This window comes from Perognathus longimembris, chromosome 1 (assembly GCF_023159225.1).
Source record: "Perognathus longimembris pacificus isolate PPM17 chromosome 1, ASM2315922v1, whole genome shotgun sequence".
NCBI lineage: Eukaryota > Metazoa > Chordata > Mammalia > Rodentia > Heteromyidae > Perognathus > Perognathus longimembris.
The window spans coordinates 156,528,503-156,554,142 of NC_063161.1; the positions used below are offsets into that span (position 1 = coordinate 156,528,503).

Consider the following 25,640-nt stretch of genomic DNA (forward strand, 5'->3'; position numbering starts at 1 on the left):
GTGTGTGTGTGTGTGTGTGTGTGTGTGCCATTACTGGGCCTTGAACTCAGGGTCTGGGCACTGTCCCAGAGCTTGTTGCTCAAGGCTGGTGCTCTACCACTTGAGCACTTGCTCTACTTGTATTTTTTATTGGGGGGGGGAGGGTGGGTGGTCAACTGGAAATAAGAGTTTATGGACTGTCGTGCTGGAGTTGGCTTCATACTGGGCACCTCCGATCTCAGCCTCCTGAGAGGCTAGGAGGGCAGAGTAGCCAGGATGACAGGTGTGAGCCCCCCTGCCTGGCTTTCTCTTTTATTTTATTTTGAAATTAGCACACATTAAAGGTATCTGCGGCGAGATCCTGATGCAATTTCAAGAGGTTTCGTTGTTCTGCTTTCATAGTTGCCAGGAGCCTGGTGCAGGGATGCCCTAAGCGGAGCGCCGCAGGGCGGGGAGGTCCAGGGAGGTCGAGGACTGAGCCCGGGAGGCGGGTGCTGCCAGGGCAGGGGCAGGGGCTTCGCGAAGCTTCAAGAGGCCTTGGAAACCGCTGGTCGGGTTTAGAACACGCGGAGGGGCAGAAGCAGGGGAGGGGGACACAATGGGGTCCCGAGCTGCGCACCCTTCCCGATGGGCTCGCTGGAGCTCGCCAGCCCCGGCTCGGGTTCGAGCCTCCGCTGCCTGGGTTTCCGCGCTGCCATCGCCCGGCTCCCCGCCAGCCGGAGTGAGTCGCGGTGGGCGGAGCCCGACTGTGAGGCATTGTGGGCGGAGCCGGCGGCGGGCGGGGCCCATCGGCGGCGGGTGGGCGTGGTTTCGGCCTGGGGCGGGGCGGGGGCGGAGCTCGGGCGTCGCGGCGCAGGCCTCGGGGGCGGGGCCCCGGGCTCCGGGCGGCCGCGCGCCGCGGCGTTCCTCGCTTCCGGCCCGGCGGTCGCTCAGCTGCTCCCTCCTTCCGCCCGGCGCCGGCTTTCCGAGGGACGGTCGCCGCTTTCCGTCGTCGCGCGGCCCCTGCGGTGCCCGAGCCCGCAATGTCGGGCCCCAACGGGGACCTGGGCATGCCGGTGGAGGCGGCCACGGAAGGCGAGGACGATGGCTTCGGGGAAGCAGGTGACGGGGCGCGGGGTGGGGGAAGCTCCCGGAGCGATCGCCGCTTTTCCACCAGGGGTGCCCGCCCGCGGAGCGTTCCGACTTCTCCCGGGGCCGCTGCGGAGGTTCCTGGAAACCGCAGCATCGGGGGACCGGTGCAGCCCCGTATTGCAGAAGGGGAAGCCTCGGCAGCCTCGGGGCTGCTCCTGTGCTTGGGGCTTGCTCCGGGCCCCTTCCTTCCTTCCCCCCACCGTCCCCCCCGGCCCCAGGGCTTTGGAAGCGGGCTCGGCCGGCTTGGCTTGGCAGGTGGGGCCGACCCGGTGGGCGCCGCTCCGCTGAGTCAGCACCCCGGGCCCTGCAGCCGGTTGCGCGCTCAGCCCCGCGGGAGGCCCGGACCGCCACCACCCCGGGCTCGCGGTGCCCCGGACTTCCACATTCCCACTGTCGCGGAGGAGGAGCGATTAGTGTGTGAATTGCAGATCCCTGCGGGCAGGTGTTCGTTCAGGAAGCTTATTCTCTCCAGTGTAGCCAAGGTTGGAGCATTACCTTAGAGGGCAGGACTTGGGAAACGTGGGGCAAGGCTTTTTTTGTTGCTGTTGTAATTTTTATTGAGCTATTTCACATGCTACAAAAATTACCCCCACTTAAGTTGCACAGTTCCAAGGTTTTAGTATACTCAGAGTTGTGTATCCTTCACAGTTCTAAGATGTTTTCATCAATCGGGGTCCTTTTTTTTTTTGTGGTACTGAGGTTTGAACTCAGGGCCTTGTGTTTAGTTGGCCATAATAGGCTCTTATCACTTGAGCCACTAACCCCAGTCCCCAGGATCTACTTTTTTTCTCTCTCTCTCTCACCAGTCCTGGAGCTTGAACTGAGGGCCCGGACACTGTCCTTGAGCTTCTTTTGCTCAAGGCTAGCACTCTACTTGAGTCACAGCGCCACTTCTGGCCTTTTCTGTTTATGTGGCACTGAGGAATCGAACCCAGGGCTTTGTATATGGGAAGCAAGCACTACCGTTAAGCCACATTCCTAGCCACCCAGGGTCTACCCAGTGGGAGCAAGCAGTGTGCCTGTATTTCTGCAGCAGATGAAGGGCCCCGGGAAGGGCCCAGGAGGTCACATTGCGTGTAGGCTGGCTAATTGACAGGACAGTGAGCAGGTGGGTGGCCCAGAGAGAAGCAAGGTTTGAAACTGTGAAGTACCCTTGACAGGGATAAAAGCATCACCCCAGTTGGGAGACATTTCAGCACCTCCATCCCTTCTCCCAGCTGGTGTCCCCAATATGGAATGTGAAATACTGGTTGTAATGACCATCTAAAGAATTACTGAATTACTGTGGCAGACCTTGCTTAGCTCTGGAGATACCTGACCTCTTTTTTTTTTTTTTTTTTTTTTTTTAGAAAGGAGCTGTAGAAACTTGCTGAGATAAAGTAGAACTGGAACTCACATCTAACGGCCCTTAGTGAGAATTTTGGTTGTCACCAACCAGATGTAGGATCCTGGGCAGTTACTTCCTACTTAGGCCTCAGTTTCTCTATCTGTATCACGAGATGTGGACTTCCAGCAGACTTCACAGGACTGTCCTCTGTGAGTGGTGCCCTTTCTGGGTAATGGGTGACCTTCCCCTGAATGCAGTCACCCTGGATCCCACATCCCAGACACACTCCTTCAGTTCTGGACATTTCCACCACCACCACCACCCACTTCCCTTCCCATCCTAAGCTGGCAGCCAAGTGTGTCTGAGTCACAGGCTGGCTCAGCCGGGTCCCGCAGTGGGCACAGGCCCAGGCCTTGGGTGCAAAGGAACATCATGTCACTGGGAGAGGCAGGTCAAGAGGGGCAGGAGAGGAGGACCAGAGAAGGCTTCCTGCTACAGGCATTTTGAGCTGGTCCTTGACAGGTTGTGGCTGAGGCATCTCCAGGTGGCAGAGAGTTGAGCGAAGGCAGGGAGGCTTCATTCATTCACTCGCTCGCTCATTCCTTCAGCGAATGCTTACTTTGTCACTGAGCGCACTGGGGAGGCAGCGGCCAACACAAGACCAGTCACCTCCCACACAGATTCGTCGCTGAGGGACAGACATAGAGCAGCACAGATACTCACAGCGGTTGTTCCTGAGGGGAGCGAGGGCCGTGGAGGGCTGAGAGAATTGCTTGGTGTAGGGCACTGGTGATAGGGTAGCCTGGGGTGACAGGAGACAGGCGGACCTGGCACATCCCAGCACGGAGGGCTTGAGGTGAAGTGGGGGTGAGGGAAGGAAAGGATTGGCAGAGGAGACTAGATGAAGGGGGTGGGGGTGCTGGATGAAGGGGGTGCTGGGCTGGTGATTTACCCCGGAGGCAAAGGGAGCCACAGAAGGGCTAGAGATGAGAGCCAGCCTGGAAGAGGCCTTGTCCTCCTCTGGAGGGAGAGAGGAAGGAAGGAAGGAAGGGCCAGGAGGTTTGACCTTTGCACTTAGAGGGAGGTCCCTGGAGGCCGGAGGTCCCTGGAGGCAGAACCTCCTGGGCCAGGACCACCCTAACTCTAGAAGACGGAGCACAGAGGTGTTTCTGCAAAGCCTTTCTTTTAGTTTCTGCCCATTTTCTAGATGGTGACACAGGTTGAGGAAGGAGTAGAGACTTCTCTCGAAGGCCTCTTGGAGGGCCCGGGGACAGTGGGTATGAGTGTGTCTGTGGGCCCAGAGGAGCCACGGGACCTTGGGGCTGTCTTTCCCCTTCCTCCCAGAGTACGCGGCCATCAACTCCATGTTGGACCAGATCAACTCCTGTCTGGACCACCTGGAGGAGAAGAACGACCACCTCCACGCCCGGCTCCAGGAGCTGTTGGAGTCCAACCGGCAGACACGCCTGGAATTCCAGCAGCAGCTCGGGGAGGCCCCTGGCGATGCCAGCCCCTAGGCTCTGGGAGCCTCCAACCGGGCCCCAGTCCTGCCTCCCTTGGCCCTTACTGTCTGGCTTAGACACCTCCTCAAGAGCTGGCCTTTGGGTCCTCCGCCTGCCTGAGCCAGCCCTTACTTCCTAGCCCGTCTCTTGGGGCCAGGTGTGAATATACAACCCATTCATTTGCCTGCCGGCCCAGCTCCTGGACCTCCCTCCTCCCCCCCAGGATTGGAAATCCACATTAAACCAATTCTCCACACCACAGAGCCTCTCTTCTGTGTGCCGGGATGAGGACCCCAGGTGAACGGGGGTCCTTGATCACATGCCAGTGGCCTAGGAGCAGGAGGTAGGGGCTGGGTTCGGGACCAGCTGTTATTGCCAGATACAGACAGCTCAGGTGAGGCACATTCCTAGCTGGGAGGTTCCTGGCCAACGGCTGCTGCCCTGCCTGACCGAGACAAAGTCCGCCAAGCTTTGTGGACTTTCTGAGATAGCGGTGGGGTCTCTGGCTGAATCTGTGAACGTCACATACACCCTGCTGGCCAATAACAGGCCCAGTCTCACTGTCTAAGGGCCTGGCGTCTCTACGTGAGGAGCAGTAGTAATCTAAAGAGCCACAGGCTTGGGCTGGGAATGTGGCCTAGTGGTAGAGTGCTTGCCTTGTACACATGAAGCCCTGGGTTCGATTCCTCAGCACCACATATATAGAAAAAGCTGGAAGTGGCGCTGTGGCTCAAGTGGTAGAGTGCTAGCCTTGAGCAAAGAGAGGCCAGGGACAGTGCTCAGGCCCTGAGTTCAAGCCCCAGGACTGGCCAAAAACAAAACAAAAGAGCCACAGGCTCTACCTGTTACTGGCTGAACTTGGGCACCTCTCAGGAAGGCCAGAACTAGTGCTGCCGGCACCCCAAATCTAACCGTAGCCCTAACTTACATTTCAGCTTCTGAGAGGTCCATGTGGACAGCGGCCAGCACAGGGTCCAGAGCTCACACTGGGATCAGATCTTGGCAGCTCTGTGTCCTTTAGCATGTCCCTTAACCTTGGGAGGCCTGTTTCTTCATTTGTCATTTCCTAGTCCTGACACATCACTAGAGAGGAAACTGAGGCTCAGAGAGCTAAAGTGCACTACGAACCCTGGCACCCTGGGTTTGAACCCCCAGCGGCTGCCTGGCAATCCGCCTGGCCCTCTTTCCCCCAGACACAGTGCTTGCGGGTGGGGACAGCGCAGCCCAATGGCCTTTTATTGGCTTTAGAGAACACCAAGCACGTGCACACACGGACTCCTGGAGAGCACTGGCTGCTGGGGGCTCCAAGCCTGCCGTCAGCTCTTGAGGCGGGTCGAGCGCCGGGGTGGAGGCCTGGCCTTGCTGGGGGCCTTGGCCGTGTCCTGGGAGCTGAGCGGCGCGGGCAGGCGGCTTCCACCACCGCCGCCGGAGGTGAACAGGGCGGTTAAGGCGTTCCGGGCGTTGATGGCACACCGGCGGCTCACAGGCCGGTGGATTGTGGGGCTGGGGGTCTTGGCTGCTTTTTGTTTCTAGACACAGAGGGACAACAGTAAGGCCAGCGTCTCCCCGAAGCTCTGGCCAGCAGCTTCTGACCCTACCGCAGTCACAACAGCGTGTGACCCCGGGGGGCGCGCCAGCCTCCCTGGGCCAGGGCTCCGGAGTTGACAGCCTGACCCTCAGTACCTCCCAGGTCAGCAACAAAGCGCCCGGTGCCATCCCGGCTCCCCGCCCCTGCGGCCGCGAGGGCGGTGGCCACCGGGCCAGAGCTTGGGGCACCCAGCTCACCCGCAGGTTCTCCAAGTGGGCCCAGGTCTTGCAGTGGGACGGCTGCACCCCCGAGGTGCTGTGGTAGAACTTGCGGCAGATGCGGCAGACGTAGCCCGCGGCCGGCACCAGCCAGTCCACACCTAGGGCAGCAGGGCCAGGGCACGCGAGGTCAAGGTCACTCCCGGCCGGGGGCCCTGGCTCCCTCCCTCGGTACCCTCGCGGTGGGAGGGGAGGAGGGCTGTGGTCGAGACCGGCAGGCTGCCCGCACAGTGGGCTCGAGGCCGGCGCTTACCGTATGCGGTGTCGGGGTGGCGGGTCTCCGAGTCCTTCCCCTTCTCTGTACACTGATCTCCAGAGCTCACCTGCAAACACACAGCGCGGAGCTCAGAGGGGGCCCCCCAGACCTTCGCACCCGCAGGCTGGCGGGGGGGGGGGGGTGGCTCGGAGCCCACGCTGGTCTGCAACACACCAGTCCCTTGGTTTCCAGGTGCCTGGGCACCTGCTGCTCCTGCCTCCCAGAGCCCTTCCGGGAGCCCTCACCCAGCCCCCCGCCTCCAGGCAGTCCTCCTGCTCCGCACGGTGCCCGCCACTCAGTGTCACCGCCGCTGCGGCGACACATCTTACAAAAGAAGACAACCGAGGCAGCAAGGACAAGAACACGCTTGCCCCGAGTTGCTCGGCGGGGTGGTGGAGGGACAGGCGACAGACGGGCTCGAGCCAGAGGTCAAACTCTTCTCGGGAGACTCGTGCAAGCTCCCCGAGCGCCCACTAACATGGCCTTAACCCTGCTCCTGGCACCCTGTGCCTGACTTGCTGGCTTTAAACCCTTTCCAGAAGAGTCCCTGTCTCTCTCTGCTAGGCAGAGCCTTCCAAGGACACCACCCCTTGCCAAGCCCGGCCCACGACTGTGGCGGGCTGCAAGTAGGATGACCGGGACGGCAGGGGCCAGGCCTCGGTCCTCACACGTCCCTGATCGGCACGGGGAGTGGCCCACAACAGCCGGTGTCACGTGGTGAAGTGCGAGGAGGCCGGGCGTCCGCGCTGTGGCTCTGGAGTCACGCTTCCTGCCATGCGCCGTACCTGCCTCGTACACAGGCGGTGGTCAGAAAAGACCAGGTGCTAGTGGATCGCATCTGTAATCGGCAAAAAGCCAGACTGGATGCGTGACTCAAGTGGTAGAGCACCAACCATGAACAAGCAAGCCGGGAAAGTTTGAGGCCCTGAGTTCACGCCTTGGTACCCACGCACGAAGGGCAAGGTGCTGACGTCATCCTGCCGCCTTCCACTGGCTCCGTGCCTTTCTCACACCACGCACTCAGCCCTGCAGGCCTCTCCCCTCTTCCTCACGGGTCACCGTCTCAGTTCACCTGCCACTCGGCCCTCTGCACACACCCCCGTGGCCCAGAACGCTGTGCATGCTAATAAGCTGTGGCATGCATTCGTGAACCCTAAAAAGCAACCCGGCATCTGGGTCCTAGGCGGTGTGTGAGGGCTCTGTGTGTGTAAGTGTGTGTGTGTGTGTGAGAGAGAGAGAGAGATGGCTCGCCTGGGCTCTAGCCCACCTCCCGCAGCCCACTCCAAGCACCTGCTTCAAGAATTCTTCTTCAACCTCAATCTCCTCTTCTTCTTTCTCCTCCTCTTCCTCCTCCTCATCGCCTTCGAAGCAGCCCACGGCGTCCACAGTGATGAAGTGCTCCTCGTCGGGGCTGGCTCTCTCCTTCTCCAGTGTCTTCAGCTGCTCAGAGGAGTGGGCCAGGGGTAGCTGAGATGTCAAGTGTCGCTGACCCTCAGGAGTCCCTATAGTTGCTGGGCGCCAGTGGCCCACACCTGTCGTCCTAGCAACTCGGGGCTGAGATCTGAAGCTTGTGGTTTGAAGCCGGCCCAGGTAGGAAAGCCATGAGATCATTATCCCTAATGAACCACCAAAAAGCCAAAAGTAGAGCTGTGGCTCAAGTGGTACAGTGCCACTCTTGAACAAAGCTAAGGAATAGCGTCCAGGCCCTAAGTTTAAGCCCTAGGACCAGCACACGCGCGCGTGTGTGCGCGCACACACGCACACTCACTCTCAGTCCCAAGAGTCCCTTCTGGACCTGTGGTGAGTGAAGCTGGGATAAACTCAAGCTGCTGTGTGGCCTTGGTGAAGGCTTGAGGCCTCTCTGGGTCCCTGTTCTCTGAGGGGCCCTGGGGTTACCTCCTCGGCCTTGGCCTTGTGTCCCTGAGACTTCACATGTTCCACAAACTTCCGGGGGGTCCTGAAGTAGCGGTTGCACACGGTGCAGAAGGGCCTCAGGGCTTGTTTGGCAATCTGGGGGGGGGGGAGACAGAGGGCAGGGGCGCGGGTGGGAGGCAGAATCCCCTGATGTGCACGCCCCTCCCCTGCTAGTGAGCAGGCAGAGCCCTCCCCCGCTCCTCCCCCCCCCCCCCCCAGCCCAGCAAGGCTGCATGCAGCACGCTAGCCTGGCTCTGACCCTGTGCGGTTGGCTGAGCCCTGCCCTGAGCCCCGTGGCTGGGTGGCTGGGTGATCTGGTGCTCTGCCCACGCTGGGCGGATGGGGACACCAACAACCCAAAGCGGAAGAAGGTCTCACCCAGACACGACATCCTTCCTTTCCACCCCATCCTGGGCTCCCTCCCCCGGAGACGGCAGGCCAGCCCCTCGCACCTTGTGGTCCTGGGTCCTGCGGTGCTGGATCAGGTCCCCCATGTAGTACACCTGACAGGTGTTGCACCAGCGCTTTGGCGGTGGCTCCCTGACAGAGAAAAGGAGCACAGTGGGACGCTGGTGAGAAAGACAGCGCCCTTTGTGTGGCCTAGGGTGCAGCGCGTGCTTAACACGAGACCCCTGCCTTCCATTACCACCCCCCAAAAAAGACAAAGGCTGGGCATGGCGGTGCACGCCTGCAATCCCAGCTACGCAGAAAGCCTATGTCAGAGGATCAAGGTCCCAAGCTAGCTGGAACATAGTGTGACCTCACCCGAAAAAAAGGCTACAGGTATAAGGGTTGAGTGTGAGCGCAAGGCCCTGAGTTCAAACCAGTACTACCAAAAAATAAAAATAAAGAGGCTGGGGATATGGCCTAGTGGCAAAGAGTGCTTACCTCGTATATATGAAGCCCTGGGTTCAATTTCCCCAGCACCACATATACAGAAAACGGCCAGAAGTGGCGCTGTGGAGCCCCAGGACTGGCAAAAAAATAAATAAATAAAGGAAGGAAAAGAAAGAGAGAAAGAATGGAAGAAAAAAAAACAAAGGAAAAGAAGCTGGGCACTGGTGGCTCACACCTGTAATCCTAGCGATTCAGGAGGCTGAGATCTGTTTGAAGACAGCCCAGAGTGAAAAGCCCCTGTGAGACTTCTTTCTTTTTTATTTTCCATTAAGATTACCTTTATTTTAAGTACACATTAAACAAGAGATTGATTATCTAAAATCAAATGTAACACTTTTGAAAGAGACATATACTAAAATAACTGATTTCAATGACAAATTAAAAATTTACTGAGTAGTCTGATTTCTAAGTTTATCTTGCTGTTAATTTCATTAAACATATTGACTATTTTTTCAGTAGGCAGACAATTATGTTTACTTTAGAGACAATATTTTTTGTTGATTATTCAGTAGAATTCATTATGTTACCTAATATGCACAGAATGGATTTTTCTATGAAATTATGTAGGATGTCATGTTATCTTCTCCACATTAATAACCTAATTGTATTTTCATATGTGCAAGTAAACTTTATTTATTTATTTATTTATTTATTTTGGCCTTTCCTGGGGCTTGGACTCAAGGCCTGAGCACTGTCCCTGGCTTCCTTTTGCTCAAGGCTAGCACTCTGCCACTTGAGCCACAGCGCCACTTCTGGCCATTTTCTATGTATGTGGTGCTGGGGAATTGAACCCAGGGCTTCATGTATACAAGGCAAGTGCTCTTGCCACTAGGCCATATTCCCAGCCCCGCAAGTAAACTTTATGAGCAATATTCTTTGTTAGCTCTCTCTACTCTGGTTGCTGCTCAGCACACAATCTGAGCCTGTTTAAGCCTGTGAGACTCTTATCTCCAATTAACCACCAGAAAACTGGTGGTGCGTGGCTCTAAGTGGCAGAGCGCTGGCCTTGAACAAAACAAGCTCAGGGACAGCACCCATGCCCTGAGTTCAAGCCCCATGGCCGACAATAAAGAGAGAGAGATAATTTTTTAAAGCCAGGTACTGGTGGTTCATGCCTGCAATAAAAAATGGAGCTGTGAGGGGCTGGGAATATGGCCTAGTGGCAAGAGTGCTTGCCTCGTATACATGAAGCCCTGGGTTCGATTCCCCAGCACCACATACATAGAAAATGGCCAGAAGTGGCACTGTGGCTCAAGTGGTAAAGTGCTAGCCTTGAGCAAGAGAAGCCAGGGAAAGCGCCTATGACCTAAGTCCAAGGCCCAGGACTAGCAAAAAAAAAAAAAAAAAAAAATGGAGCTGTGGCTCAAAGTGGTAGAACTCTAGCATTACATACAAAATCTTAGGGATAGCGCCCAGGCAGAGTTTGACCAGCCAGTTTGACCTATGTCCAGCCCCTCCTCCAAAAAAAAGGGGGACAGGAAAGATGTTCATAGACATTTTGTGTAGCATGATTCCAATTTTTTTTTTTTTTTTTTTTGGTGCCTGTCCTGGGGCTTGAACTTAGGGCCTGTCTAGTGCTCTACCTCTTAAGCCACAGCTCCACTTCTGGCTCTTTGGTAATTGGAGATCAGAGTCTCATGGACTTCCTTGCCCAGTCTGTCTTCAAAACACAATCTCCAGAGCTCAGCCTCCTGAGAAGCTAGGATTACAGGCGTGAGCCACCAGCACCCAGCTTTATTCTTTAATGCCATTACTGGGGCTTGAACTCAGGACCTGGGTACTGTCCCTTAATATTTTCATTTGTGGTTGGCACCCTACCATTTGAACCCATAGCTCTCTTTCAGGCTTTTTGCGCTGGTTACTTGGAGATAAAGAATCTTGATTTTTCTGCCCTGACTAGCAGAGAACCCAGATCACCAGATCTCAGCCTCTTAAATAGCTAGGATCACAAGCATGTGCTGCTAGCTCCTGGAAAGAGAAAGAGAGAGAGAGAGAGAGAGAGAGAGAGAGAACGCGAGAGGCCACAAGTGGGTACTGGGACTTGAATTCAGGGCCTAGATCATTGTCCCTTAGCTTTTTCACTCAAGACTAGCAGTCTTCCTCTTGAGTCACATCTCTATTTCCAGCTTTTTGCTGCTTAACTGCAGATAAGAGTCATGAATTTTACTGCCCAGACTGGCTTTGAACCTCAATCCTCTGATCTCAGGCCCGAGTGTGCTCAAGCCACTAGCAAGCACCAGGCTAGTTTTCATTTCTTCATAGAAGGCCTAACCCTGCCAAGCTTAACTCCACTTCAAGATCCCCCCTCTGCCTCTCTGGTAGCCAGAATTCTAAGGCCACCACACCCGTATAAAAAGTTTTTGTTTAGCTTTTTTTTTCTATACTAGGGTGTTTGAACTCACCTGAGCCACCTACCCTAGCCCGTTTTTCTTTATTTTTGTGAGCAACCTGGCTCCTTTGTGCTCTGTGACCCTCGGAGGTGGCAGGGAGGGAGGGAGGGAGGGCAGCTGGCCTCGAACTCTGGCCTTTCACTCAGCATTTCCTGCCCCCCCCCCCCCAGTCCTGGACATGCTCCCAGCCCAGAAAGCCACGCCACGCTCCCGCCATGGGCTGTGACAACCCTATGTCCCACCAGCTCGGGGACCGCGGGCAGGAAGAGGGCCTGGCCTAGTCCTCCCCAGGGTGCCCTACAGGTGGAATCAGCTTGGGTGCCAAGGCCGCTAGCGGTTCTGTGCCACAAGCCACCTCCCCTCCACAGACACGGCCTGGCCGGAGCCTCAGAGGACCGCCACCAGCCCTCTCCCCAGGCCCACTGAGGGATGGGGAGGGCAATGCTTACCCGCCCCCTCCCCCGGCCCCCAGGCACGCCGCCTCTCTCTCCAGGACGTCCCGGGGCATGGGAAGCAGGGACAGCAGGCAGGCCTGGCTGGCGTGCTCCATCTCGCCGAGCCGCTGCTGGTGCTGAGCCTCCGACAGGTGGTCCTGGAACTCCTGCGGCACGAGGGAGCCAGGGAGGCCGTGGGGCGCGGGCGGGCGCCAAGGGGGGGCGACGCCCCCCAGCGCCGCGCGGCCACCCTGCCGGCTCGGTGAGGCCAGCGCCCTTAACACAGATCTGTGTGGGTCACGGCAGGGAGGGTAAACTGAGGCAGAGAGGAACTACACACCAGCTGGAGCTTCTGCCCATCCCAGGGACCACATGAAGGCCTGGTGAGCTCGGGCCAATGCTGCTGCTCAGGGGAGGGGTGGGGTGGTAGGGCACAATCAAAGTTCTGTGCCTCGGCTGGCCTGTGCGCATGCGTGCGCGCGCACGCACACACTACCATGAGCGTAAGGATATACTTTTTGTTTGGTGTTGGTCTCGGGGCTTGAATTCTGTTCCTTAGCCTTTTCTGTGCAAGGCTAGAGCTCAACCGCTTGCACCACAGGTCCACTTCCTGCTTTGTTGTTGTTGTTGTTTGGCCTGAGGCCTGTGGAGCTGGTGAGGGCCGAAACCTTTCCTCCCTCCCATCACAAAATGCTTCAGAGGTGAAGCGAAGCTGCCCGGGGCAGAGCTCGAGGGCCCTGGGCAGTCACTGGGCAGCGTGGACAGGTCGGGGGCCCTCCCCGCCCGCCCGCCCGCCCGCCCGCCCGGTGGCTCTGAGTACCTGCTGGCTGTTGCAGCTGGCCTTGCAGATGTAGCAGAAGAACTGGACGGCCTGCCTGGGGGGCGCGCTGGACGCCGCAGGCGTGGCCGCGCTCCCGTCGCCAGGACGGGGCCCAGAGGCCAGGGAGACAGTACTGAAGGCCCGGCTGTTGCTGCTCTGCAGGATGGTGACTTGCAGGGAGCTCCCGGCACCCCACATCTACGGCGGGAGCAGGGGCAGAGTTTCCACATCAGGACGGGCACCTGTGGTGGGCCACTGTCCCATCAACCTCCTAACAGGGAAACTGAGGCTCTGGGCTGCTCTACGACTGATTGCCTGAGACCAGACCACGTGGTTAGAGAGTACTGAAGCCAGGATGTGAACCCAGATCTGCCCAATTCTAAAGTCAAACCCATGCCAGATGAGGAAACAGGCCCAAATACAACGAGGTATTTGCCTCCAATTAAGTTAAAAGGACAGAGCTGGGACTTGGGTCCCACACAGAAGTGTCCATTCCGCATTCTCCATTAGTTACTTCACCAGTGTGACATGGGGGAGTAGGGCAGGTGGGGAGGGGGTGCCCAGTTTGGGGACTGGCAGGCTGGAGGGGACTCATCACCAAAACCATCCTGGTCTTCAGATCAAAGGCACATGGAGATGACATGACAGCTCAAGGGGCTTGTTGTTGTTGGTTTCGCCAATCCTGGGGCTTGAACTCGGGGGCCTGAGCACTGTCCCTGGCTTCTTCTTTGCTCAAGGCTAGCACTCTACCACTCGAGCCACAGCGCTGAGGAATGGAACCCAGGGCTTCACGCATGCTAGGCAAGCGCTCTACCACTAAGCCACGTTCCCAGCCCCAGACCGAGGTTCTGGGCAGAGGAACCGTTGCCTGGTGTACCCGCACAGCCGTCACAGAGCCGCTGTCCCTTTTGTAGGTGGGGAAACACGAAGGACCTCCCCAGGAGGTCTGGATGGAGCGAGGCCAACCCCCCCCCGCCACCCCACGCTGCTGCGCTCTGGGGCCATTCCCACGTCTACGCACCCCCAGCATCTCTCTTGCCCTTTTCTCGCATTCTCCCACATCCAGGCTGCTGGGCGGCTTCTCCTGGCTCACATCCTCACTGACCTGGGTGCATCCTGATGCCGGCAAGGCCTCCTCCGTGCCTGAAATGACAGTGTGCCCCTTTCCCACGGTGCATTTACCACCCGGAGCCCAGAGGGCTCGGGGCCTCAGCAGCTGCCTTCTCTGCCCACAGCCAGGACTGTGGCGGTCGTGGGTGGGGACAGTCCCGGAACTGTGCTCCAGGCCCGGTCCTCAGTGCCTGGGAAGCACCCAGAGCACCCAGGGACCAGACAGCTGTCCAAAGACGACACCATGTGTGAGAGAGGAGTCAATGGGGTAGAATGATGGCAGGGATGATATCAATCAAGACGCCCTGGACTCATAACCTGACTTAGGGAACTGCAGCTACTTAATAGTAACGATAGTTATAAAAACGACACCATCTGGAGACCACACTCACCTCCCCCGGCTTCTGTGGGGTCAGCTAGGGGCTCCGCGATGGTGTCACGAGCCGCGTCTGGTGCTTGCTCTGAGGTGGGCCCCGGTTCCTGCGGCTGGTGCTGAGTCTCGGCCAGGGTCTGCTCCGGGGCCGATGCCTGCTCTGAAGGCTCCTCCTGTGGCTGGCTCCTGGCCTGTTCGTGGGAATGTACCTGGAGCTGGGGCTGTACCTGCTTTGGCTCGGGCGGTAAGTGCTCTGGAGAGGTCTGTGTTTGTGCCTGCTTCTGCAGCTTTGGCCGCACCTGGGTATCTGCTGGAGGCTGAGCCTGCGGCTGGGCCTGGGTCTGCGAAACCCACGGCTGGATTCGTGGCAGCAGTTGGGCTCCCGGTGGATCAGGCAGCAGCTCTGGGGTCTGCGTCTGTTTGGGTGCTGTCATGCGGGCCTGGGGCTGAACCTTCGCCTGTAGCTGCCCGGGAGGCCTCTTCTTGGTGGGCTCCTCTGAGCTACGAAACATCCCAAGATGAGCAGACAGGCCGGGACTCAGGCTCTGCCATCTGCAGTGGGGGGCCCGGGGGCAAGCTCCATGGCTTCCTGGGCCTTGAGCCAGCCTAGCCTGCATGGATGGTCACCCCTGAGCCGGCCTCGCCCGCATGGACGGCCCCCTCCCCATCCCTGGCACCCAGGCTGACCTCTGGGAGGCCGAGCCCCAGGGAAGACTCCTGGGTCTGCCTGGATCTCCCACGTAGACCACCTTCTTCCCGGCCCGAGGCCAAGGCCCACCCCTCCTCATTCCCCTTCCACCCCTGCCATGACGGAGGGTGATGGGCCCCATCCTGCCACTGGCCGTAGCTACCTCTTCAACCTCTTGGCCGGCGGATCTGAGGCCTCATGAGGTGGGGGCTCCGTGACCAGGGTGCGCCTCTCACTTGCGGTGCCGTCGGGGTGAGCAGGCGAGTCCTGGTCTGCAGTGGAGGCAGAGGAGAAGCAGAGCTGCTGGGTGCTCCAAACCCCAGAGACGCCGCCCTCATAGGCCTGCCCCCCCCCCCCCGGGGTCCCCAGCCTCCTCTCCCCTCACCTTCCAGTGTGTCCATGCTGAGCTCGGGGGCTTCCTCAGACCCCTCGAGGGGGTCTTCCCCATCTTCCGGGGACACCGTCTGCGAAGAAGAATCCTGCTTCTTATCAGAAACTGTTTTTCTTGACATGTCACCCACCCTCACGAATTTCCCCTTGCCCAACAACAGCAGCTGTTGTCCCCAGGGGTTCAAGGGGCCTAAGGGTCCTGTAAGGATCCAGGGGTCCTCTAGAGCTGGGGACAGATGACTGAACCCCCCCCCCCCCAGGATGTTGGGAGGCATCCCATCCAGTTAGCCAACTGATAAATACATCCCGGCTGGAAGCTGGATTTACGGAGTGCTTCACGCCTGGCTACTCAGGAGGCTGAGATCTGATCTGAGGATTGGGATTCGGAGCCAGCCTTGGCAGCAAAGTCTGTGAGACTCTTAGCTCCATTAAACCTCGGTTTCGAGGCTTGAACTCAGGGCCTGCGCACTGTCCCTGAGCTCTTTCGCTCAAGGCTAGCTTTCGGCCATTTGAGCCACTACTCCACATCTGGCATTTTGGTGGTAAACCAGCGTCTCACAGACTTTTCCCGCCTGGGCTGGCTTCCAACTGCGATCCTCAGCTCTCGGCCTCCTCAGTTGCCGGGATGGCAGGCATGAGCCACCCGTGCCTGTCTAGACATTTATTTCTATTTAACCTCCAGAAAGCTAGAAGTGGAGTTGTGGTTCAAGTGGTAGAGCTCCCGTCTTACTTTTTTTTTTCTTTTTTGCCAGTCCTGGGGCTTGGACTCAGGGCCTGAGCACTGTCCCTGGCTTCTTTTTGCTCAAGGCTAGCACTCTGCCACTTGAGCCACAGCGCCACTTCTGGCTGTTTTCTATATATGTGGTGCTGGGGAATCGAACCCAGGGCTTCATGTATACGAGGCAAGTACCCTTACCATTAGGCCATATTCCCAGCCCCAGAGCTCCAGTCTTGAGCAAAAACAAAACCCTAAGAATTAGTGCCCAGGCCCTGAGTTCAGGCCCTAATACCAAAAAAAAAAAAAACCCCTGGTAGTTGAAGGTATGGCAAAAAAATCACATCAGGGTACCAAAGTTTGGGAAGTGCTAGAGAAATCTGCCGCCCTCTGCCCCCAGGTAACAGACGCTGCCACTGAGGCAGGGGGAGGAGGGGGAGCTGTCCAAACCCACAGTGAGCCTGGGCAGGAGAATAGGGGGGGGGACACCCAGACAGCGCCCCCCCCATTCCCACCTCCACCTGTCCACACCAGCCACCGCTCACCTTGCAAGTTGGGGGGCTGTAGGAGGAGTTCCGAGCCTGTTTCTGGGGGTTCCGCCCGGAGAGGCTGCGCTGGGAGGGGTTCATGGGGACCCCCACGGGAGGAGGGCCGAGCAGGGACTGACGAGTGGCCTGGGGGAAAAACTGCTGCAGGTTTGGGGGAGCCAGCTGGGGCGTTGTAAGGCTGGGGACTGCCAGATTTGGAGTTGCCATGCTGTAGCCTCGGAAGCTGCCTGTAGGTAAGAGAAGTGGAGGGGTGGGATGGGTGTCACACCGTGGTTGTGGGGGTAAAGCTAGAGGCAGGGGAATCCGTCCCGCAAAGCATCATGGGAATACCACCGAGGGAAGAAAGGCTGGGGATGCTGGCGGTGTGTGTGGGGGGGGTAGCTTTCCACTCTAGCGGGGGGGGGGTAGGAGCTGCCGTTCCCTCCTGGAGGATCCCTCCCCCCCAGCGAGCAGAGAAGCACCCCAGCATCCCATTCACCCTCCGGGGATGCTTTAGTCTACCCCTTTAGGCATGCCAGGGCCCTAGCACAGGGCCCACAGGGAGAACCAGCCCTCTTCCCTCCTTCAAAGGCCCACTGCGTTCCAGCGACGGGCTCAGAACATTCCCTCTGCCCTCCGGGCATCAGTGTTACAACCTCTACCAACCACAAAATGGAGGCATGCATCAGAGCAACAGCTTGCTCCTGGCCCAGCCTAGGGCCCAGCCAGAGTTCTGGGGTCCTCTTATCTCCTCTTCCTTACCCTAGCCTCACCAAGCCACCCCCAAACCCTAGCAGCTCCTTCCCTCAGCTCTCCTACAGGATGACCGCAAGCGAGATCTTTTCAAACTCACATTCTGACCTCAGCTCTCCCCTGCACAAACCCTTCCTGCTCCTCAAGATGAAACACGAGACTCCCACTGCAAGGTCTGACCCTGCCTGCCTCTCCAGTCTCCTTTCTGGCCATTCTCTCCACGTACCCTCCATTCCAGGTACATGTCCCTGTGTAGTCCTTCAAACATCCTGCCTCTGGGCCTTTGCACATGCTGTCCCCTCTGCAGAAGCTGTTCTGCTCCATTCACTTCTACACATTTTAGGGGTCTCTCCTTCAGAAGGCCTCCCAGGCCCTCTGCGTCACCACAGGCTTCTCTCTGTCCCAGGGCCAGCCACGTATTTCCTTATCTTTCTGCTACGCCTCCTCTGACTCAGCTCTGAACAGGGGAACTCACAGCCTGGAAAGTATTTCCGGCATCAAAGACAGTTGGAACCCTTGCCCCAGTGCTGAGACAAGAAAGCAGAGGGTTAGAGGTATGGGACATTTGTGCTATGAGAGCTGGTTTCAAGTCCACACTCTACAGTACATACTTCATAACCAAGTCAGTTCCCCTTTCTCAGCCTCGGCAAAGCTGGGTGTGGAAGCAGATACCCAGCTCTGTGGGAGGCAGAGGGAGAAGGATCTTAGTCCAAGGCTGGCCCCAAGCAAAAAGATTGAGACTCTGTCTAAAAATAATAGATAAATAAAAATGAAAGCATGCCAGGTGCCAGTGGCTCACGCCTGTCATCCTAGCTACTTAGGAGGCTGAGATCTGAAGACCATGGTTTTCATGGCAGCCCGGGCAAGAAAGTCTGTGAGACTATTATCTCCACTTAACAAAAAAGCAAGGCAGAAGTGGAAGTGTGGCTCGGATGGTAGAGCACGAGCCTTGAGCAAAACAACAACAAAACTCAGGGACAGGGGCTGGGGATATAGCCTAGTGGCAAGAGTGCCTGCCTCGGATACACGAGGCCCTAGGTTCGATTCCCCAGCACCACATATCCAGAAAACGGCCAGAAGCGGTGCTGTGGCTCAAGTGGCAGAGTGCTAGCCTTGAGCGGGAAGAAGCCAGGGACAGTGCTCAGGCCCTGAGTCCAAGGCCCAGGACTGGCCAAAAAAAAAAAAAAAAAAAAAAAAAAAACTCAGGGACAGACCCAGGACTGGCACCTCTGCCCCCCCCCAAAAAAAAACAGTAAAGCAAAAAGAGATGGAGGTATGGCCCAAGGGGGAGAGTGTCTGCCTAGCTAGCTCCAGGCCCTGAGTAAAAATCTCAGTATTGTAAAAAGAAAAACTATCAGGGATAAAAATAATCTTGCCTTATAATGTTTCAAGAGGATTCACTGAAGTACATTCGTCTGCCTGAGTCACAGTTTCATTAGCATTAGCCTACAACAAATCCGCACCCCCATGTGCAGAGAACCTAAAATGCAGTAAGACAAAGATGGAAGACATATCCTCAGGGGAAAATGGATGAAGGACATGGACAAGTCACAGAAAAAATAAAATACACGTGGCCAACACAGCGAGCGATGAATGAAAACATACAGCACTTCAGGGAATGCAAATTAAAAGATGAATGAAACAGCTTTTTTTTTTAAACCAACTTAAGTTATGTGCACATATACATTTATATATATATATTTTAAAAAGCATATAATACCCAGTGTTGCCGTGGGCACGGTGAGACCGGCACTGTCATACGTGGCTGGTGGCATTGCAAACTGGTCCAGTCCTTTAGGAAAGCAATTTGGCAATACTTATCAAAGGTCATGAAACACCCTGTGTTCCCTCTGACCCAATCATCCTACCTCGACAATCTATCCTAAGACAACAGTATCAAATATCATATTCATACCAACATTATTAGAAGTAATAAAAAGGCAAAAGAAACAATAGAGCTAAACAACTGAGAAGGTTTCAGCAAGCAAAACACAGCCCTCCAGCGAAACAATGAACAGCTACAGTCAAACTCTAGCAAAAAGCAAAGAACCAGCATGCAGCAGCGGCTCACGCCTGTAATCCTAGCTACTCAGGAGGCTGAAATCAGAGGATTGAGGATCGAAGCCAGCCTGGACAGAAAAGTCTATAAGACGCTTATCTCCAATTAAACATCAAAAAGCCAGAGGTAGAGCCATGGATCAAGTGGTAGACCACCAGCCCGGAGCAAACGAAAAGAAAAAAAAAAAAAAAAGCCAAAGAGAGTTCAACCCCTAGTACTGGCAGAGAGAGAGAGAGAGAGAGAGAGAGAGAGAGAGAGAGAGAGACCTTATGCTGCCTACACATATAGCAAAACATTGGCTGGTAACTTTCTTTAGGATATTAGTATCTTCCTACCTATCCCCCCATTTTTTAAAAGCTGAGGACTAAACCCAGAGCCTTGCATTTCCCAGGCAAGTGCTCTTCCACTGAGCTAGCTCCAACCCAACCCCTTTTAATTTTAGCAAATATTATTTTCACCTTGAAGAAAGAATGTGACTTTTGGTTTTTTGATGGGTTGTGGGGCTTGAACTCAGGGCCTAGGTGCTGTCCCTTAGCTCTTTTGCTCAAGGCTAGCACTTTACCACTTTGAGTCACACTGCCACTTCCAGTTTTTGAGTGGTTAATTGGAGATACGCATCTCAACAGGGGCTTTTCTGACCAGGCTGGCTTCAAATCATGGTCCTCAGATCTCAGCCTCCTGAGTTGGTAGGATTACAGGTGTGAGCCACCAGTGCCAGAATGTGACTTTTAAAATGGGAAAGAGGGTCAGGTGCTGAAGGCTCACATCTGTAATCCCAGCTACTTGGCTACCAGGTGAGATCTGAGGATTCAGGTTTGAAGCCAGCACGGGCAGGAAAGTCCATGAAAAGTCGTTGGAGATGAGAGTCTCAAAGACTTCCCTGCCCTGGCTGGTTTCAAGTCACGCGCAGCAGATCTCAGCCTCCTCCTGAGCAGCCAGGATGACAGGCGCGAGCCGTCACATTTCTCTCCATCCCATCCGCGCGTCACTTATACGTCAGCTCCCAGGACTGAGCACACAGATGTGCTCTGGCAGGGCTGGGGGTGACGGCCACTCCCGCAGCCAGCTCCCCGCCTGCCCTGCGACCTTGGGCACATGATCCCCCTCTCTAGGCCTCAGTTTTCTCCTTTGTAAAATGAGATTGGGGTGCTGGGGGAATACCTCCCGTTGGGGCTCCTAGGAGAGGCAAGAGCAGCCTTCCTGAAAGGAAGAGCTAAGACTACTCTTCCCATGGGGAAACTGAGGCAAAGGCACAGGCGAGAAATGCTGATGGGGGGGGGAATGGCCTAGACTTTAGCTAGGCTAGCATTGTGTGACCCAGGGCAAATGACCCCTTCTCACAGAAGCTTCTGCGTGTGCCAAATGGCAATTAACTGCTTGTGAGTGGGGTGTGCAGAGCCCTGCCTAGAGCCACGGCTAAGGGCACACCTCCTGGAGCCTCCTTTGCGCTGGAGTAGTCCCAAGGCAGCTGTGGACGCCCCACCCTGAGGGGGGGGCTTGCATGAGCATGGGGTGGCCACCCATACCTTGTAACTGCTGCAGAAGGAGAGCTCTCTGCAGCATGGGGCCATTGAGGAGGGGAGCGGCGGGGGCCCCCTGGAGATTCAGAGGCTGCTGCTGCTGGGGCTGCTGTTGCAGAAGACTCCTGTGTGTGAGGAGAGGGTGGCACGGGGTCATTGGGAAAGCCAGACCTTCCCTTCTCCTTGAGATCCCTCGTTTCTGTGCTCCCATCTCTTCTTTAGCAGATGGAAGTTCCCCCCTCTCCCCCCCCCCCCCCGTGTGGACTCTAAGAGGACGTCTCTAAGAGAAAGGGCTGGGGTGGGGACTCCAGTAGAGCCCAGTGTGGGGCTTAAAGGTTCTTTGTCCATCCCTAAGCAGAGAACTCACCGGTTCACAGTCATGGACAGTGGGGCCTGGGGTTGGGGCTGTTGGAGCAGCTGCTGGAGCTGCAGCAACTGTTGCTGTTGCTGGAGTTGCTGCTGCTGGAGCTGCTGTTGCTGGAGCTGCTGTTGCTGGAGCTGCTGCTGCTGGAGCTGCTGCTGCTGCTGCTGGAGCTGCTGCTGGCCGAACATGGCGGCTGAAGGAGGACGCGTGGGTCAGGCCAGCACCCCGGCCCACAACCTCAAACCCTGTCAGCTGAGATGCACAAGGACCCTCCCAGCCCTAACCAGGGCGGATGCCACCACATTTGCACCCCGACCTTTCCAGTCGCTGACAGTCCTGCCCAGGGGCGAGATCCAGCCACTCCCTCCCCAGACATCCGGCCAAAGGTCCGGCCTTGCGATCCCCACCCTCACTCTCCGGCTCTCCAACCCCGGCAGTTGCATCCTTCCAGTGCAAGCCCCCCTCCCCACCTCACCCCACCCCACCCCACCCCATTTCCCTTCTGGGCGCCCAGCACCTCCAGGCGCCGGCCCCCGCCCACTCGCACGCCCGCCCTCTCCCTCCACGCACGCTGCCCATAACGCGGGCCCCCGACTCCCGCATTCACTTCTCTCTGCGAAGCCGGGAGAGGAAGCGTCCCCGCGGCCCACCCGTGCGCCCCCCACCCCGTGCTCCTCCCCTTTCCCCGCAGACGCGCTGCTCCGCGTGGATCCTGGGACCCCCGCCCGCCCCGCGAAGCCTCGAGGCCCCGGGGGCCCCGCACCGGATCCCGGGGCCCCCGCTCCGGATCCCGGGACCCCCGCCCGCCCCGCGAAGCCTCGAGGCCCCGGGGGCCCCGCACCGGATCCCGGGACCCCCGCCCGCCCCGCGAAGCCTCGAGGCCCCGGGGACCCCGCACCGGATCCCGGGACCCCCGCCCGCCCCGCGAGGCCTCGAGGCCCCGGGGGCTCCGCACCGGATCCCGGGACCCCCGCCCGCCCCGCGAAGCCTCGAGGCCCCGGGGGCCCCCGCACCGGATCCCGGGACCCCCGCCCGCCCCGCGAGGCCCGCGGCCTCCAGGCGGGGGCCGCGTCCCGCGTCCGCCGGCGCCCAGCCCGCCGGAGCCCTCCCGCCGCTCCGCGAGCTCCCGGGAGCACGCACGCCTCCCCGCACCCCCCCCCCTCCCCGGCGCTCGCGTCGCCCCGCGGGCAGGGCGGGCGGCGCACCCGCTACGTGCAGACCGAGGGGCTCCAGCTTGCAGGTTCCGGGGCTCCCGGGGCTCCGGGGGCTCCCGGGGCTCGGCTGGTGTCCGCTGGGGCCCGGACACTCGCGGAAGGCGCGCCGGCGGCCCGCGCGGGGCAGCGCCCTCTGGAGGACGGGAGGCCTCGGTGCGGCGGCCGCGCGCGGGCCGGGCCGGGCCGGGCCGGGCCTCGCCGCGCCGCGTGGGCCGCTGCCGCTCACCTGGGGCGGGGGAGGCTCCGGCTCCGCGTCCCGCGGCGTCCTCGCCCGGGCGGGGGGCGGGGGGAGGGACGGGCCTGGGCCGCGCGGCCGTCTGCCGCCGCCAGGACTCGGTCGTCCGCCAGGGCCGGGTCGGGGACGTCCAGGAGGACCGGTTCCCAACCGACCTCCCGGGGTGGCCGCTGCCGAGCGCTCCGGGGCGCGCGCGGGGCTGGGGCGGCACGGGCGGGCGGGGGTCGATCGACGGGGCCCGCACAGCCTGCAGGGAGGGGTCCGCGCTTGAACAGGGAGGGCCAGGAGAACCGGCGCGGAAGCGTTGCTGGAATTCGTTTATTAATTATGCTTTGTGATCACTGTCAATTGTTTTAATTTACTCTTGAGGCCCGTCCCGGGAGGCGATCAGGCGGAGCTGGAGTCGTCGGGGCACCGGGTGGCTCACGCCTGTCACCCTGAGCTGAGAGCTGTGAGGATGGCGGTTCGAAGCCAGCCTGGGCAGGACAGCGCCAGTGAACCGCCAGATCGTCCGATCGTCCCAGCCCCGCCCCCCTCCCCGTCCGTCCCCCCCCCCTCCCCTCCTCCCGCACCCCCAGTCCTCGCACCGGCTGTGCGGGAGGTCCCCAGGCTTCGTCCCTGGAGAAGGGAAGAGGGTGACAACATCGGATCTGCAGCTCAGACAGCGGAGGAGAGGGAAAGAGGGACCCGGGTGGGTGACCCGACCGGCGGCCGGCCAGGTGGAAACACACGGACGCCCAGATGGACGGCCTGCGTGGGAGAAGTCCCGGGCTGAATCCGGGCTCCTCTGCAACCCCATAGACAGGACGGACGGACAGCCCGCCCGGCCTTTTTCCTCCTCTCTAAGAGGGGTGCCTCCTCCCACTGGGGGTGTCAGGATGACATTACATAATGCTGAGCGCTGGCGCTGGCTCTGGCTCGTGGCCAGCTGAGTAAAATTGCCAAAGTGAAAACACTAAAAATAAGGCAGGTGCTGGCAAAGGCTTCGGAGCTTTCTGAGCCTCTTCATTTTTTTTCTGAAAAGCAATGTACAGATCTCTCAAGGCTCCAGAGGCCATTCCGGCCTCTCTCCCTGGTTGATCCTCTGATTGGAATCCGGCCCAAGACGAGATATAGAAATGAGTCTTACAAGCCAGCAGGTTGTTTATTGAAAATAACTGCTTGGGAAATAAGCAAGTTTAGGGCTGGTCGTGTGGCTGAGGGGTAGGGTGCTCGCCTGGCATGCACCAAGCCCTGGGTTCAATTCCTCAGTACCACATAAACAGAAAAAGTCGAGGTGGCGCTGTGGCTCAAGGGGTCGAGTGCTTGCCTTGAGCCAAAGAAGCTCAAGGACAGTGACCAGGCCCTGAGCTCAAGCCCCAGGACTGGGGATGGGGGGTGGGGGGGAGCGGGAAGCAACTTTAGGGGAACAGCTCAATAAACCCTAGCATCTGCGTGTAGCATACAGCCATTAGAAATCACATTCTGACTAGGACCCTTCCGATTACAAAACTGCAAATGCTTTTTTTTTTTTTTGCCAGTCCTTGGGGCTTGAACTCAGAGCCTGAGCACTGTCCTTGAGCTTCTTTGTTCTCAAGGCTAGCACTCTACCACCAGAGCCACAGCGCCACTTCTGGCTTTTTCTACCTATGTGGTGCTGAGGAACCGAACCCAGGGCTTCATGTGTACGAGGCGAGCACTTTACCACTGGGCCATATGCATTTTGATCCCCAGGGAAATATGTGAGAGGTGTCTTGTAGGGAGGAAGGGTTCCAACTCTCTTTGCTTCATTTATTTGCTTTCCTAATTTACAATGATCAATCTAGATAACTATCGTAGGGAGAAAGTGAACATTTAAGAAAATACACATAGGGATGGGTTGTAGCTCAGTGGCAAAGCACTTGCCTAGCAAGTGCAACGTCCTAGGTTCGATCACCAGTACCAAAAAAGAAAAGACAAAAAAAATACAGTTAAAAAAAAAAAGAAAATACACGTGATATCATGCCGCTGCCCAGGTGAGATACATTCTGGGTTCATTGGTTGAGGCTAAGGGTCTTTAGTCAACTTCTTGCAGGCCCTCAAAGACCCCTCAAAGACTATTTTTAAGGAGAAAGAAAGACGCCCATTGCTATGCATACCTAGTGAAGTCTGAGGCTGCAGCAACACGTTGAGCCCTCTTTTATTACCTCTGGCTCTAGAGGCCTCTTTATCATTAAACACATTCCTATTCACCTGCCTGTGTATCCGCACCTATTCGTTTCTCTTTCCCGGACTCTGCCTGTCCCTTTTCAGGGTGGTGCTACACACTGGTGATTAGACTTCTTGAAAATCTTTTGAGTGTATACCACCAGCAACTGGGGCTTGAACTCGGGACCTCACACTCACTTGGCTTTTCCATTCAGTACTTTCAGGCCAAGTCACTATGCTTTGCATTTCTACTCAAGGCTAGGGCTCTCTACCAATTTGAACCACACATCCACTTCCAGCTTTTTTTTTTTTTTTTTTTTTTTTTTTTTTTTTTTTGGCCAGTCCTGGGCCTTGGACTCAGGGCCTGAGTACTGTCCCTGGCTTCTTTCCGCTCAAGGCTAGCACTCTGCCACTTGAGCCACAGCGCCGCTTCTGGCCGTTTTCTGTATATGTGGTGCTGGGGAATCGAACCTAGGGCCTCGTGTATCCGAGGCAGGCACTCTTGCCACTAGGCTATATCCCCAGCCCCAGACTTCCAGCTTTTTTGCTGGTTCATTGGAAATAAGAATCTCATGGACTTTTTCTGCCTGGCCGGCTTTGAACTGAGATAGATCCTCAAGAGCCTCAGATCTACGCTTCCTGAGTAGCTAGGACTACAGGCGTGAGCCACTGGAGCCTCGCCGTCGTGCGTGTAACTCCTTGATGGTAAAAAGCAGTTGCTGGGCTGGGCAGGTGGCTTTGCGGTAGAGAGCTTGCCTTGCATGCGTGAAGCCCTAGATTTGATTCCTCAGCACCACATAAACAGAAAAGGCCAGAAGTGGCTCAAGTGGCAGAGTGCTACCCTTGAGCAAAAAGAAAGCCAGGGACAGTGCGCAGGCCCTGAGTCCAAGACCCAGGACTGGGAAAAGAAAGAAAGAAAGAAAGAAAGAAAGAAAGAAAGAAAGAAAGAAAGGAAGGAAGGAAGGAAGGAAGGAAGGAAGGAAGGAAGGAAGGAAGGAAGGAAGGAAGGAAGGAAGGAAGGAAGGAAGGAAGGAAGGAAGGAAGGCAATTGCTGAGTTACCCCCTCCTTG

General features: G+C 57.5%; 2 protein-coding genes across 2 annotated transcripts; one reads left to right on the plus strand and one right to left on the minus strand.

Moving 5' to 3' along the window:
• The first annotated feature begins 900 nt into the window (after positions 1-900).
• Positions 901-4,195, plus strand: Bbln (bublin coiled coil protein). The gene is made up of 2 exons (XM_048343772.1): positions 901-1,080; positions 3,782-4,195. Exons 1-2 carry the CDS (start codon positions 1,002-1,004, stop codon positions 3,952-3,954), a joined length of 252 nt encoding a protein of 83 aa, XP_048199729.1. The 5' UTR covers positions 901-1,001; the 3' UTR covers positions 3,955-4,195.
• A 953-nt stretch (positions 4,196-5,148) lies between these two features.
• On the minus strand, positions 5,149-22,263 carry Ciz1 (CDKN1A interacting zinc finger protein 1). Its single transcript, XM_048343748.1, has 18 exons — positions 22,161-22,263; positions 21,114-21,148; positions 20,959-21,080; positions 20,598-20,716; positions 18,733-18,804; positions 16,278-16,507; positions 15,013-15,091; positions 14,791-14,899; positions 13,959-14,440; positions 13,478-13,599; positions 12,457-12,654; positions 11,679-11,803; positions 8,368-8,455; positions 7,898-8,011; positions 7,292-7,441; positions 5,999-6,068; positions 5,725-5,846; positions 5,149-5,468 (listed from the first exon to the last, which is right to left on the minus strand). The coding sequence occupies exons 2-18, from the start codon at positions 21,141-21,143 to the stop codon at positions 5,256-5,258; spliced, it is 2,445 nt and encodes an 814-aa protein (XP_048199705.1). The 5' UTR covers positions 21,144-21,148; positions 22,161-22,263; the 3' UTR covers positions 5,149-5,255.
• Between the last annotated feature and the right edge of the window lie 3,377 nt (positions 22,264-25,640).